General features: G+C 43.7%; 1 protein-coding gene across 1 annotated transcript; it reads right to left on the minus strand.

Annotated features, from left to right (window-relative positions):
• Positions 1 to 3,810: 3,810 nt before the first annotated feature.
• Positions 3,811 to 8,223, minus strand: LOC133910848 (pentatricopeptide repeat-containing protein At4g01990, mitochondrial-like). The gene is made up of 2 exons (XM_062353090.1): positions 7,881 to 8,223; positions 3,811 to 5,221 (listed from the first exon to the last, which is right to left on the minus strand). The coding sequence occupies exons 1-2, from the start codon at positions 8,151 to 8,153 to the stop codon at positions 3,995 to 3,997; spliced, it is 1,500 nt and encodes a 499-aa protein (XP_062209074.1). The 5' UTR covers positions 8,154 to 8,223; the 3' UTR covers positions 3,811 to 3,994.
• Between the last annotated feature and the right edge of the window lie 3,827 nt (positions 8,224 to 12,050).

Genomic DNA, 12,050 nt, shown 5'->3' on the forward strand with positions numbered 1-12,050 from the left:
ATAGCAATAGAGCCACACAGGCAAATACCACAAAGGTGAAGGGTGATAACAAGCCACATAGCCCCATGGGTAACGGCCACAACAACTGCCAATCTCACCATCCATCACAGAAACAACACCTAAGGTAGTCAGCATGACGGCATACGTTCGGCCCGACGACACTCAAGCCCCCAGCTGCGCCAGTACCGCCCCAGCACGACGGTGCCCAAGTTCCTAGCCGAATCGGTGCGTTGGCCACAACAAATATGAGTTGGCTGCCAACGTATTCTGTGGACGATGGTGCTCAGATCAAGCGCTCAAACACGGCAACAGATCATTCACCCAACGGTGCTCGAATGCGACGGCATTCGGACACCCTACCGGCAAACCGGCGGCTCTCTGATTCCCTACCAGCAACCTATGAGCACTACAACAAACAGAAAGGAGGGGCAACAACATATATATGCCCACTAAAACTCATGATAGCCCACATGCCTTCACAGCCATGGCGCAAAGCACCGGCCAGCTCTCACCATAGCACCAAGCTACCTTCACGGACATGGCATAATAGCCGAATTTCATCACAGCACCGAGAACATTAGCCAGCCAACTCATAACACCATCTCACCCAAAACAACAACGCCGCCAGCCAAGACCAAAGCAACAGAACAACAGCTGCCGGCCAACATCAAAAACCACAGATCACAACACCTCCACGGATGCGGCAGAATAGCCGAATCTCATCACAGCACCAAGAACATCAGCCGGCCAACTCATAACACCATCTCACCCAAAACAATAGCACCGCCGGCCAAGACCAAAGCAACAGAACAACAGCCGCCGGCCAACATCAAAACCACATATCATGATACCTCCATGGACGTGGCATAAAGGCCAGCCGGCACCACTTGCTCACACGCGAACGTGGCTCGAAGGCCGGCCGGCACCACCTGCTCACGCGTGAATGCGACCCGAAGGCCAGCCGGCCATCCGCCTGCACGGGCGCGGCGCCGAGGAGCCGACCGGCCACCCACTCATTGCACGACGTGACACAAATGCCGACCGGCGGCCCTGTAATGAATAGAAGGAGGGGAAGGCGCAGCTATGGCAGAGACCCACCGGCACATGAGGCGAGGACGGCCATGGCACTCTGGCAAACAAAAAAAAAGCGATGACCAAGCAAAGATTGAGGCGGTGAGCTTTCTCCCTCCCTCTCTCTCTCTCTCTCTCTCTCTCTCTTATCCTCTCTCCCTCTCAGATCCGGCCTCTCTCCTAACGTGGGTACCCTGTCCGAGCTATATATCAGCGGCTAGGGCCCTCCACACGGCAAAAATGGATCGACGTGGCTTTGGAGGGGATAAGGATAGGCACGAGCGAAAGACTCGGGAGAGGGCGGCGCGGCCGAGGCGCGTGCTCGGGTGCAAGGCCCAGGGAATAGGGAGGCGAGGACCAGGGAGAAAGGGGAAAGGGGACAGCGGGGGAGGAGCGGCCTGGCTCGGCCGGTGGCACGGCTCAGGGGCGCGAGGAGAGAAGCAGCGGCGCGTGCGAGGAAGTGGGGCGGGCGGCGCACGCGAGGAAGAGGCACAGGAGCCAGCCGACGCCTCTAGGGCGGCGGGCGATGGGATAAGGAGGGGCGAGCGGGCCGGGCTGACTCGGTGCGGGAAGGAGGCCGGCCAGCTAGGCTGGGCCACACGGCCAGGGGAGAAAAAGGAGGATTACGCAGAAACACGGTAAAAAAAACCGTCGTACAAGTATTTTACCATATCCCTAGTTGTTGTCAGTTTACAAATATGCGAGAAACTAGGATTATGAGCTAGCTTAATGTAATCTTCAAATTTGAAAACTCACCGTTGTTGAGTGGTAGATGCGCTCTTACAATGAAGCGATATAGCTCTTTTCAAGCATTGACAAAGTCATACTCCCAATGACGAACAGAGTTGTAGGGGTTATACTGTAGTACTATCTGCTTCATGCCTGCTCTACTCTTTCGCTTGTAAGTTCTAGCGTACCTTATCAATTGTCCCATTTCACCTTTAGACTTTGTAGATAATTCATTTTTACAAATACAACACCTAGCATACCTGACACTTACAACTTCTTCATCTATGTAGATCATTTCGAAGTCTTGCCAAACTTTAAAAATAGTTGCTTTGATCTTTTAGAGCCAGTGCTTGCTAACATGTGTGCACTTGTAGAGCCTGATGATAGAAATGTTGCTGGAGGTTCACCTTCAGGTCCGTCACCTGCAACATTGCTATCAAAGGGGCCGTAGTCCCCTTCAAATCTTTGAAGAAAAAAATCATGATCGATGAACGTATTATCATGATCATGACCATCGGCGTCCATGGTTAATAGCGAATGGCACTAAAAAAATTCAAATATTCGGAGTTAGAAATAATCAAATAACAAACAAAGAATGGAAAAAACAAGAAAGAACAACGCTGCAAAAAAATCACCAATATTTCTTCAACACGGTAGGATGAGGGTGTTGAAATTTCTCAAATTTTTTGCAACAATTGAAACTAATTTTGCCAAATTATCGTAAATTCTTAGGAACTTTGAGACAAGAATGAGGAGGAAACAAGAGAGCAAATGTTGTTGCTGGTATGAAATGGAAGGGCATGATGGTTCTCTATTTATAGGTGAGAATGGTGGTTTTTGTAATCTTTTTTTTTTTTTGAATTTTTAGAGCTCAAACGGTCACAAAATGGCTACGAAATTCAAAATAAATGGGTTAAACAGGTCGAACATGCCCTTTCAACCCGTTAACTCGGTCGTGCCCCCACGTGCCTAGCCCCCGTGCCGACCGTGCCTCGTTGAGCCGAGCCCACGCGCAACAACTCTTGGCTGGACCAAAAGTGCCAAGTGGGCTGTGCTGTGCCTCGGCGTGCCTGAGCGGCCGAGCCAAGCCGCTACCGTGTCGTGCTTGGCCGGGTCGTGTCTATGCCAGACTGGCTCGTGCCTACAGTGGCAATAAGGGTGTAATCGTTGATCATATATCCTATCTTATATTTTTTTATCAGAAACGAAGCCGGACACAGATGGTGTCAGATATAGATATAGATGCGGATAGTCTCGATCATGAATACAGACCGATACATATCAAATATGTGACGAGTCAAATACAGACAATGCAGTCACGAATATTTATTCGGATAAACAACCAAATATATCGCATATGTTATAATTGTTCGACCATTCCACGTATTCAAAACTCAACTACATTAGAGGTCTAACAAGCAAATTAGTAATATACTCCTATGAAAGAAATTATGTTAGAGCAAAATCGAAGAAGCTATAAGTGCTCAATATGCTAGCTGAAGCTGCTATTAATTATTTGAACATATTAATAAATTCAATTGAAAAAAGTATCAACTATAAACTTGTAGACCTCATTAAGAACTATAATTTTCATATAAAGATTATCTACATCCAACTCTGTATAAGAAGTTAAAAGTTCTGTACGATAGACTCGGATAATCTTCGGATATATCCGAATTTATTCTCAAATATCCGATATTTGATGGATACCTAGTTCCCTATATGCAAATCCGATACAACTATCCAAGATCCAATCCAATATCCCAGATGATATCTAAGATTTTTTTTGGGTATCCAAGATCCGATAAGCATCTCAAACAGATCGAGCGATCGGACGAGCGAAAAAAATACAACCTATTTGCACCCCTTAGTGGCAGGTTTCATACTTGCTTAATAGGCATGACCCATTAGAATAGCTTTAGATCAACTGCGTTCAACACGGCTGATAAGGATAGAGTAATAGTTACGAATCTTTTCGATCGTAGCCTTTTTTATCATCAACACCGAAACTCCATAAATCGAGTATTTTCTCACATTTCAGAAGATCAGGACAGAATTGCATCACCTGTTTTTCACGAGATAATGACATTTCACTCTTCCACAAGTTAAAATACTGCTCAATAATGAAAGTGAAGTAGATAAAGTAGCCTCAACTTCTAAAAAAACTTAAAGAAACACCTTTTTCTTTTTCTTTTTAACAGCCGGAGACACTTTTCAGCAATTTTGCTATCTCAGGTTCTATGTGAATCCCGTCATCTTCGATGCGCTGAGCAATGGATGGATTTGTTCTACCTGCAGATATATAGGTCCGCATCAATGCCTCATAAGCTTCTGCATCAAGGCATTCGAGCTTCTTCAGGCACTCGCAAAAAGACTCCATACCATCAACGTCCTTTGCCTCTTCATAATGCTTCAGAAATCTGTTCACAAGCTCTTTCGATGGCACCCACTTGTGTGCCCTCACCATGTTCTTTCCGTCTCTCAAAATCTCTAGTGCCTCTTTAACTTTAGATTTATCAAAATAGAACTCTGTAAATATGTAAACCGTCTTATCATTGCAACGACCCTGAGCCATGGCATTCTGACGGATAGCCTCAGCTTCGTCTATCATACCCTTATCAAGGTAAGCCGCAATCATAACATTTGCTATCCTCATGTCATAGTGCTGATTACTGGATTGCCACTCCTTAAAGATTTGCTCCAAGGAGTCAAAATCATCTAATGTTCTCAGAGCTAAAAGCATCACAAGGTAGCTTCTATTTGAACATTTCTTGAATGTGGACTTCAAAGACTCCCAGATCCTCTTAACCTCGGATGAATTGCCAGAACGAGCATAGAGGGAGAGGAGGTAATGCCAAGGGGGCATCTCACCCTTGTCCATAACTTCCTCAGCTTTCTTTAGAGCCACATCCACCTTGCCAAACTGCCCTAGTTTAATGTAATTGTTAGCCATCATGGTGTACAAGGACCAATGAACTGGAGTCACCTCCTGCAGTTCTTCCAAGACCTTCTCAGCGGAGTCCAGGTCATTCATTGTAACATAGCTTTCTGTCAGCATAAAGTACGTAAAATTATCGGCATGTATACCGCTTTCTTGCATTTCTTTAAATACGTTGGGGATTTTCTCTGGCTGGCCCGTCTTTTGGTACAAGGTCATCAGGTTGTTGTACACCAGTGTACTTGGAACAAAGTTCATGGCTTTCATCTGTTCATAGAGTTCCAGGCCTTTGTCTGCAATCTTGTGTTCGGCATAGCAGTTAAGCAGAGAGGAATAAGTTTTCACTGACTTAAATATATCTGGAAGGCTCCAGAAGTATTCTTCAGCAGCTTGTATCCCGTTCACTTTTGATACGAGGTCAAGCCGCAACGCGTGATGCCCAAGATTCAACTTTGCTCCACGAGCTTCCATCCAGTCCATCAGCTGGGAACAAAACAACACGACCGGATATTATATAGTGAACATAAAAAATACCTTGCTCAGAAAGGGGTTGCACCAAAACAGCAGATACAAGTACAAAACTGACAAGCAGCTGCTCACTAGAGCCAGAGTGTTGGAACATGTTATTATTGTGACGAACACATTTACTCTTTTTTTTTTACTCAGATGGAAAAATAACACGTACAAAGGAGCCACCAAAACTTGCATTGTCAGGAGTCGGGCTTGAATTCAGGGTGTTATTTGTTGATATTGCTGGTAAGCTCCTACCCCATTTTTTTTTATGCCTCCTCTTTCCTATTCCCAATTCTTCAGCCTTAGGAAAGAAGCTTGAAGGTGTTGTTGTAACATTATCACAGTTTGTACCTTCTGCAGTTAGACCATAATCTTCACTTCCTGTTGTTAAGTCTTACTTCTTCCCCCTATAACATTTTTCTTTAGGTTTGCCTATTCATGTGTGAGAATAGAGATCCCCCACTCAACAGTGGAGTATACTGTGGGCAAGCTCCCAATAACAGATAATTTTCATGAAAATGGAAATTGATTCTTTTAAAGACCATTCTTATGCATCGATGTTTACGTGGTAGACCTCAAGGCTTGAATCTTGAACCATATGTGTTTGATCTGCGAGTATGTGTACAGCGCATGAAAAGATGTTTGTTTGAAACAACTAATGTTGGCACAACATTCATTCTTCTGATCAAACTAGCTTTCTGGCACATGTATCTTCTTCTCAATTTATTGACTAAATGACAGCATTAATCATTACCAATCATAGCTGAGCATTCAAGTGCCTGCAAATAGTATTTGCACTTTTTTTTTTCATTTTTAGGAAAAAAAAAAGTGTGCTCATGGTCTACTATCTTTTTATCATAATGACATGTATTCTTTTGGCTTTAATTCTAACCTTAATGTATGCTTTTTCAATAATTCAAGATGACTGAATCATTGCTTAGATCTATAAATTGTTCAATTTCAACGACTTGCAACTCAATTTCAAGTTTGTTCCTAGAATAAATAAATAAAATACAATTTAGCTAATTCCATCTGGTTGCTATTTTTTAGTGTCAATTTCAGAAAATCCGGGGTTTTGTGGTTGTAGTTTCAGAAAACTGCGGGTTTGCTGGTTCGTTGACATGTTGCATATAGCCTCATCATTTGTGGCCTATTTGCTTCACAAAACCCAACCCCCACCTAAATAACAATAGATTTGACTATCGATCTGTTAAATAACAACAGATCTGACTACTGATCCGTTACAAATAAAACCATCTGACATGTCTCCCCTACATGCTAGCAGTCTGGGTGGACACATTAAATCAACACATTAACCTGCACATGGATCTTACAAGTCAAATATGTAGTTATTTAGGTGGGAATGGGGTTTTGACGTTTTGTAAAACATATGGACCACACATGCTAGGGTTGTGTACCACATGTAAACAAACCCAGGGTTTTCTCAAACAATAACAACAAAACCCCAGGTTTTCTGAATTCAACTTTTTTTTTCTTTTTTTTTTGTTAACTGAATGTTGAACATTCCTGTCTGTTGAACATTCCTGGATAGACAGGAATCATATGCATGGTTCATGCCACATGTTTGTGTCACTATGTCACACTTGAATTTGCATACAACGAGATATAAGATAACAGAAACAAAAGTTCTATTTGAATTACAATCACAAACACATGGGCATGTATATCACTGATTCTTCTTTCAGTTCTTAATGATTGTTCGGATATAATTAATGTATTAGGTAATACAAAATATAGTTACTGGCTCACTGTGGTCATTTATGCAGTAAATGATTAGTGTTTAAGACACTTTAGTAAAATTCACCTCAATATTTTGAGGTTGATACTCAAAACATCTTGTTAGACAATCATTACGCTCAGAATCTATTTCCTATAACTTCGTCAATTAGTGAGAGTGAACAATGTCAGCTATAATATTAAACTGTTTCCCAATGGAATATAAACTGCTCGCCCTCTTTTATACACATACTGGAAATAAAATAGAAATGATATAATTACGGTCATGCTATCCTATCTGGAGCTCTTAAAGTTCACGGGAAGAACGAGCAGCATCGCAGCATGACACCTATATTTTCAATCATTGTTAGCATAAGATATCCAATTCCCGTCTTAACTAGTGTGTGGACCTCTCAAAATTTCAGTAGGCTTAACCTGCAGCAATGCTGCAGTATGGCACCTAGTTTACGTGTTATCGTCAGATATCAAAATTGCATCTAAAATGCAATCTCTCTGCGATGGTTGGCAACACAATCAGTTGACCCTGTCCAATTGGTTCAGTAGAAAAGAAACTTCCAATTTTCACTGTGCACATCCAAAACTGAACCAAACTTAAAATATATATATATATATATATCCTTACAAAGAATAAAGATGGGGCTTCAGTCAAAACCTTATCATTTGAATCCACCCATTCCTGTCCAAACTCCAAACCCACTCACTAATCCCAATCCAAACTCCAAGCCCACTTTCTCCCTTTGCCACGTCTCTTATCAAAGTTCATCGCAGGATTCCGCAAATGCGGCGTCTAACAACAAAACAAAGGCGCAAGTACATCCCGATCCAAATAAGGCCAGCATTTCGCGGAGGAATTGGGGAGTCCGGGTCTCACCTCAAGGGCGCACGCTTTCTGGCTGAACTTGCGGAGCTTGCGTACGTAGGCGACAATCTGCTCTTCCGAGAGCGGGCGCCTCTCACGGAGCCACGCGTCCAGCTCCGCCGCGACGCTCCCTGGCGGCCTGCCAGGGGGGAGCGTCGCGAGCCTCGTGTAGAGCGGGACCCACGACGCCTCCATAGCCCGCCGCTCCGGGCCACCCACCTGTGGCGCCTGCGCCGATCTTGCCGGGGCCAGCGAGATGCCCCGCCGCGCCGCCGCGCGCAGCATGGCTGAGGTGTGTTTTTTTTTTTTTTTTTTTTGAGGGAAATAGTAGAGTCGGCTGGTGAAGAGGGGAAGAAGACGGGAGGCAGCAGCAGTCCTCGAGCCCGGCACAAGCGAAGCTACTGCACCGTGATGGGCCGAGCTGCCACGTCATGCTTCCGTCAAGGGTCAACTACCCAGACGCTGCACCAGTCTGTGCCCTATGGGCCTCCAGTTAGCAACAGGCCTGGTGTTCTACTTTCATCCGGACCTTGAACCTTACTCCCTCCCACGTTCGGGCCAGCAAACACATGATTGACAAAGTTATTACGGATGAAAACAAATGGAAACGGTTGAAAAATCCCTAACCGTTTTTGCTTTTTTATCTTCTTAACCGGACTGAAATAAAAAATGAGAAAACCAGAGGAAAAAAACAAACATGGATTACCGGTTATACGAAAACGAAACAATCCAAACAAAAATATATGGATACCAAACATAAACTAATGATTAAAATCGAAAAGACCAAACCTAATAACATATGTCTATGACCCGAGCCCAGCATGGATCCATTTTGTCACCACGTATACCTTATGCAGTACCCTACTCCTAACATCCAGGTTGACTACACATTCATCAATCTCCATGAACACACACTCAGCATTGTCCCCCACCTGATTGAGGGTAGCAACAGGCAGCAGCATGCGCATCCTCAATCATGCAATTTGGCATCCTCATATTAGCACACATATGACGCAAACAAATGGTATCGGACAGGAACCAGTCTCCTGCACTGCCTTTAAGAGTAGCATACGGGTCGGAGATGATGTCGGAGCAGCGACAGAATACTCGCAGACGCCAGGATGTTGATTATGGCGCCCGGGCATTTTGTCGAGCACCTAGCGGGTGCCTTGGCGATGAAGTCTGCGGTGTCAGTGTCGGTGTCGGCGTCGCTCGTCGGTGGGGCTGTGGCATCAGGGCCAATGTCGGGGACGACCTCTTGGTGATAATGGATGCGGCGGGACCTCGGAGCAGAGCCGATGCCGAACCCGTCATGGTGGTGCGGTTGGAGATGGTGATGCCGATGCACCCAGTAGCAACTGCATGGGCTTCACGTCGAGGCTGTCGGAGATGGCATCCCCGGTTGAACTGAACTTGTCCAACTTCTAATCCAAGGATAGAAGCATCTCCTTCAGCTCCGCAAACTGCTCCATGGCTCGGACCTCCCTCGCGTGTGGCATGTCGTCGTATGGGCGCTCCAGGAAAGGCAGCTCGGATGCCACGTTGTTAGCAACCGATTTGCAAGTTGTGGGCTGGGCTTGTGGAGTTGTGGTTGGAAGCGTGTAGGAAGTGAAAAACGAGTTAAAAATGTGGATTATCTTGGCTAAAAATGGGATTAATAGACGGGACGAGTTCTCAACTGTTTTTGCCCCTATTTCCGAACGTCACCGTCTCGTTCCCGCATAAGAACCGGGAAAACGAAAGTGGTCAGAAAAAATGGAAAACGATCGCGAGATGGAATGAGATATTCCTATACCGCTTTTATCCCTACAAGTCATCCTGCAACAAGGTTGGTGACGATGAAATGCAGTGCCTATTCACGTTTTGGGCCAGAGAGAAGAAGTGGGAGGCTAGTCAACACGCAATGCAATTCAAGTTCAGTCAATTAAGCTCACGTGTACAGAGGATTCCAAGGCAAACAATATTGATATTTGGAAAGGATATCAAGTCTTCTTTCTAAAGGATCAAATTGTTCGAGATTTGGAGTTTCCTTCTAAGAAATATGACAGTTTCATTGAAAGATGCACAGGTTGTACAGTGACACAAGAACTTGACCGAACATGAAGAATCTGTGGTTTACGAGACACTTCTAGATAATATCATCTAACTATGCCATAAATTTTTCTAGGTTTAAAGGACTTCCTTTACAACCTCTTTATGGATTCAAGTCATCCTAAACGTGGAGATTAAATATATGAGAGTTTGAAGTCGATTTAGATTCACCTCGTCGTAGCCAAGCATATACAGATTAAAAAGTCTAACTTCCATGTACAAAATCCGTTTCGAACGTGTGTGAGTATCCATTAGAAAGCTTATTTGATGTCTCACACAATAGATCTAGTCTCAACCTCTATTTTCTTTTGGTTGCACCGCAATATCAAAGACAAACCGACCGCATAAAGTTTAGTCTCTGTTTATTCAAGTCCAAATTGTGTAATGAGTATGTTTTATATGTCTCGTGAGTCTATATAAGTTAGATGTGTGCACCCATGTAACTCAGAGTGTGTTTAGAAATGAGAAATGTTTCTTGATTCTTATCAGAAACAGAAGAATCTTTACCAAACGAGTAGCTTGGTTTCTGATTCTTGCAACAAACTAAGAGAAACATTTATGTGTTTTTTACTAGCAGGAGAATCACTTAAAATTATGTTTCTCACTAAAACCATCCCCTCTCCCATACAATCTTCAGGAATCCGAATCTACTGAACTTATCAAACGATTTTACAAATTGATCTGGATTCATCGTAGAAACCATTTCCAAGGATAATCCAAATTTAAAACGCTTTTAGGAGAATCCAGAATCATGCCAAAATGGGGGTCTTATATTCGATATTATGAATATGTTTTAGCTGCAAGCTGCTCCTATGATGAGGGTGTCATACTCATTCTTTCTATGATTAGACGTAACCAACATAGAGGGGAATAGGACGTTCCAATTAAGATTGTGCTTGTTTTTTCTGCTGAAAATTGAGGGTCCAATAATTATCTTTCAGCGTATAATTCAATTGATCTATAGAAGCACAAGTCCCTTCAATGGCAGCAGGTGAATGCCTATGTATTTGATAAGTTTCATGTTCTATCTTTGGTGGATTAAAGAGACACAAGTTCTTGTAATAGCAACATGTGAACACCTATGATTCACCAAATAAGCGTATGATTCAACTGATCTATAGAGGTACAAGCCTATGTAATGGCAGTGGATGAACGCCTACGGATTCGACGAGTTTCTTGTTCTATCATTAATGAATTAAAGAGGCACATGTCCCTACAATATAAACGGGTATATGCCTATGATTCGCCAAGTATCTTTAGTGATCCTACGTCGAGAAAATCAGACTATTCCCTTATCGGTTAGAGTTGGACCAAGATTCGCCACCCAAGAGCTAAAGGGTCACTGGTCCACATTTCGCCAGCCGAATCCACGAATCTAACCACGCAATCCTCGACGCTTAAACAAATGGTACACTTGAGTAACTGATTAGTGGCATCCTTTTGTTATCCTACTATGCGCAATGCCACCGCTCACTTCGCCAGTTGTTAATCTTTACCAATCCTCAGGATTCTTTGCCCTTTCCTTCTCTTGCCCCGTCCAATATCCCCCCTTTCTTCTTTGGGAAATATGTGATTTATTGCAGATCCCACGCTAATGATTGTATCTGTTGGACAAAACCACACTACTCATCATAATTTCTGGTACCATAAACAAATGGAGTACTTAACTGTGCACCCCAAAAGCAGTTGTGGCAAATCTTCCATATCAATATAGTAGTATCATGGTTTCACTATGCCATCCTTCTCAGTTTTTTTCACCTCCCAATTCTCATCACCACTAATCATAAATTTGACCAAGCTATTTGGATTGTGCACGCAAAAAATAGTTCATGGTTGAAGCCACGTCCTAATTAGGGCTGTCAAAAAAGATTGAGACTCGCGAGCTACGCGAACTCAACTCGCTATAGGGTCGATTCGAGCTCAACTTGAGACCCTAACAAGCCAAGCTTAAGTCTAGCCACAAGCTCGCGAGCCTATCGAGCTCGTGCTCAAATAGCTCGTCAAAAGCTCAGGTAACTCCAACTGCTTTCCGTCGAGGCAAAGCTATATCCATTCACTCTAGAAAAGTTCATTTTTTAACCTCACCATCCA

This window comes from Phragmites australis, chromosome 1 (genome assembly GCF_958298935.1).
Source record: "Phragmites australis chromosome 1, lpPhrAust1.1, whole genome shotgun sequence".
NCBI lineage: Eukaryota > Viridiplantae > Streptophyta > Magnoliopsida > Poales > Poaceae > Phragmites > Phragmites australis.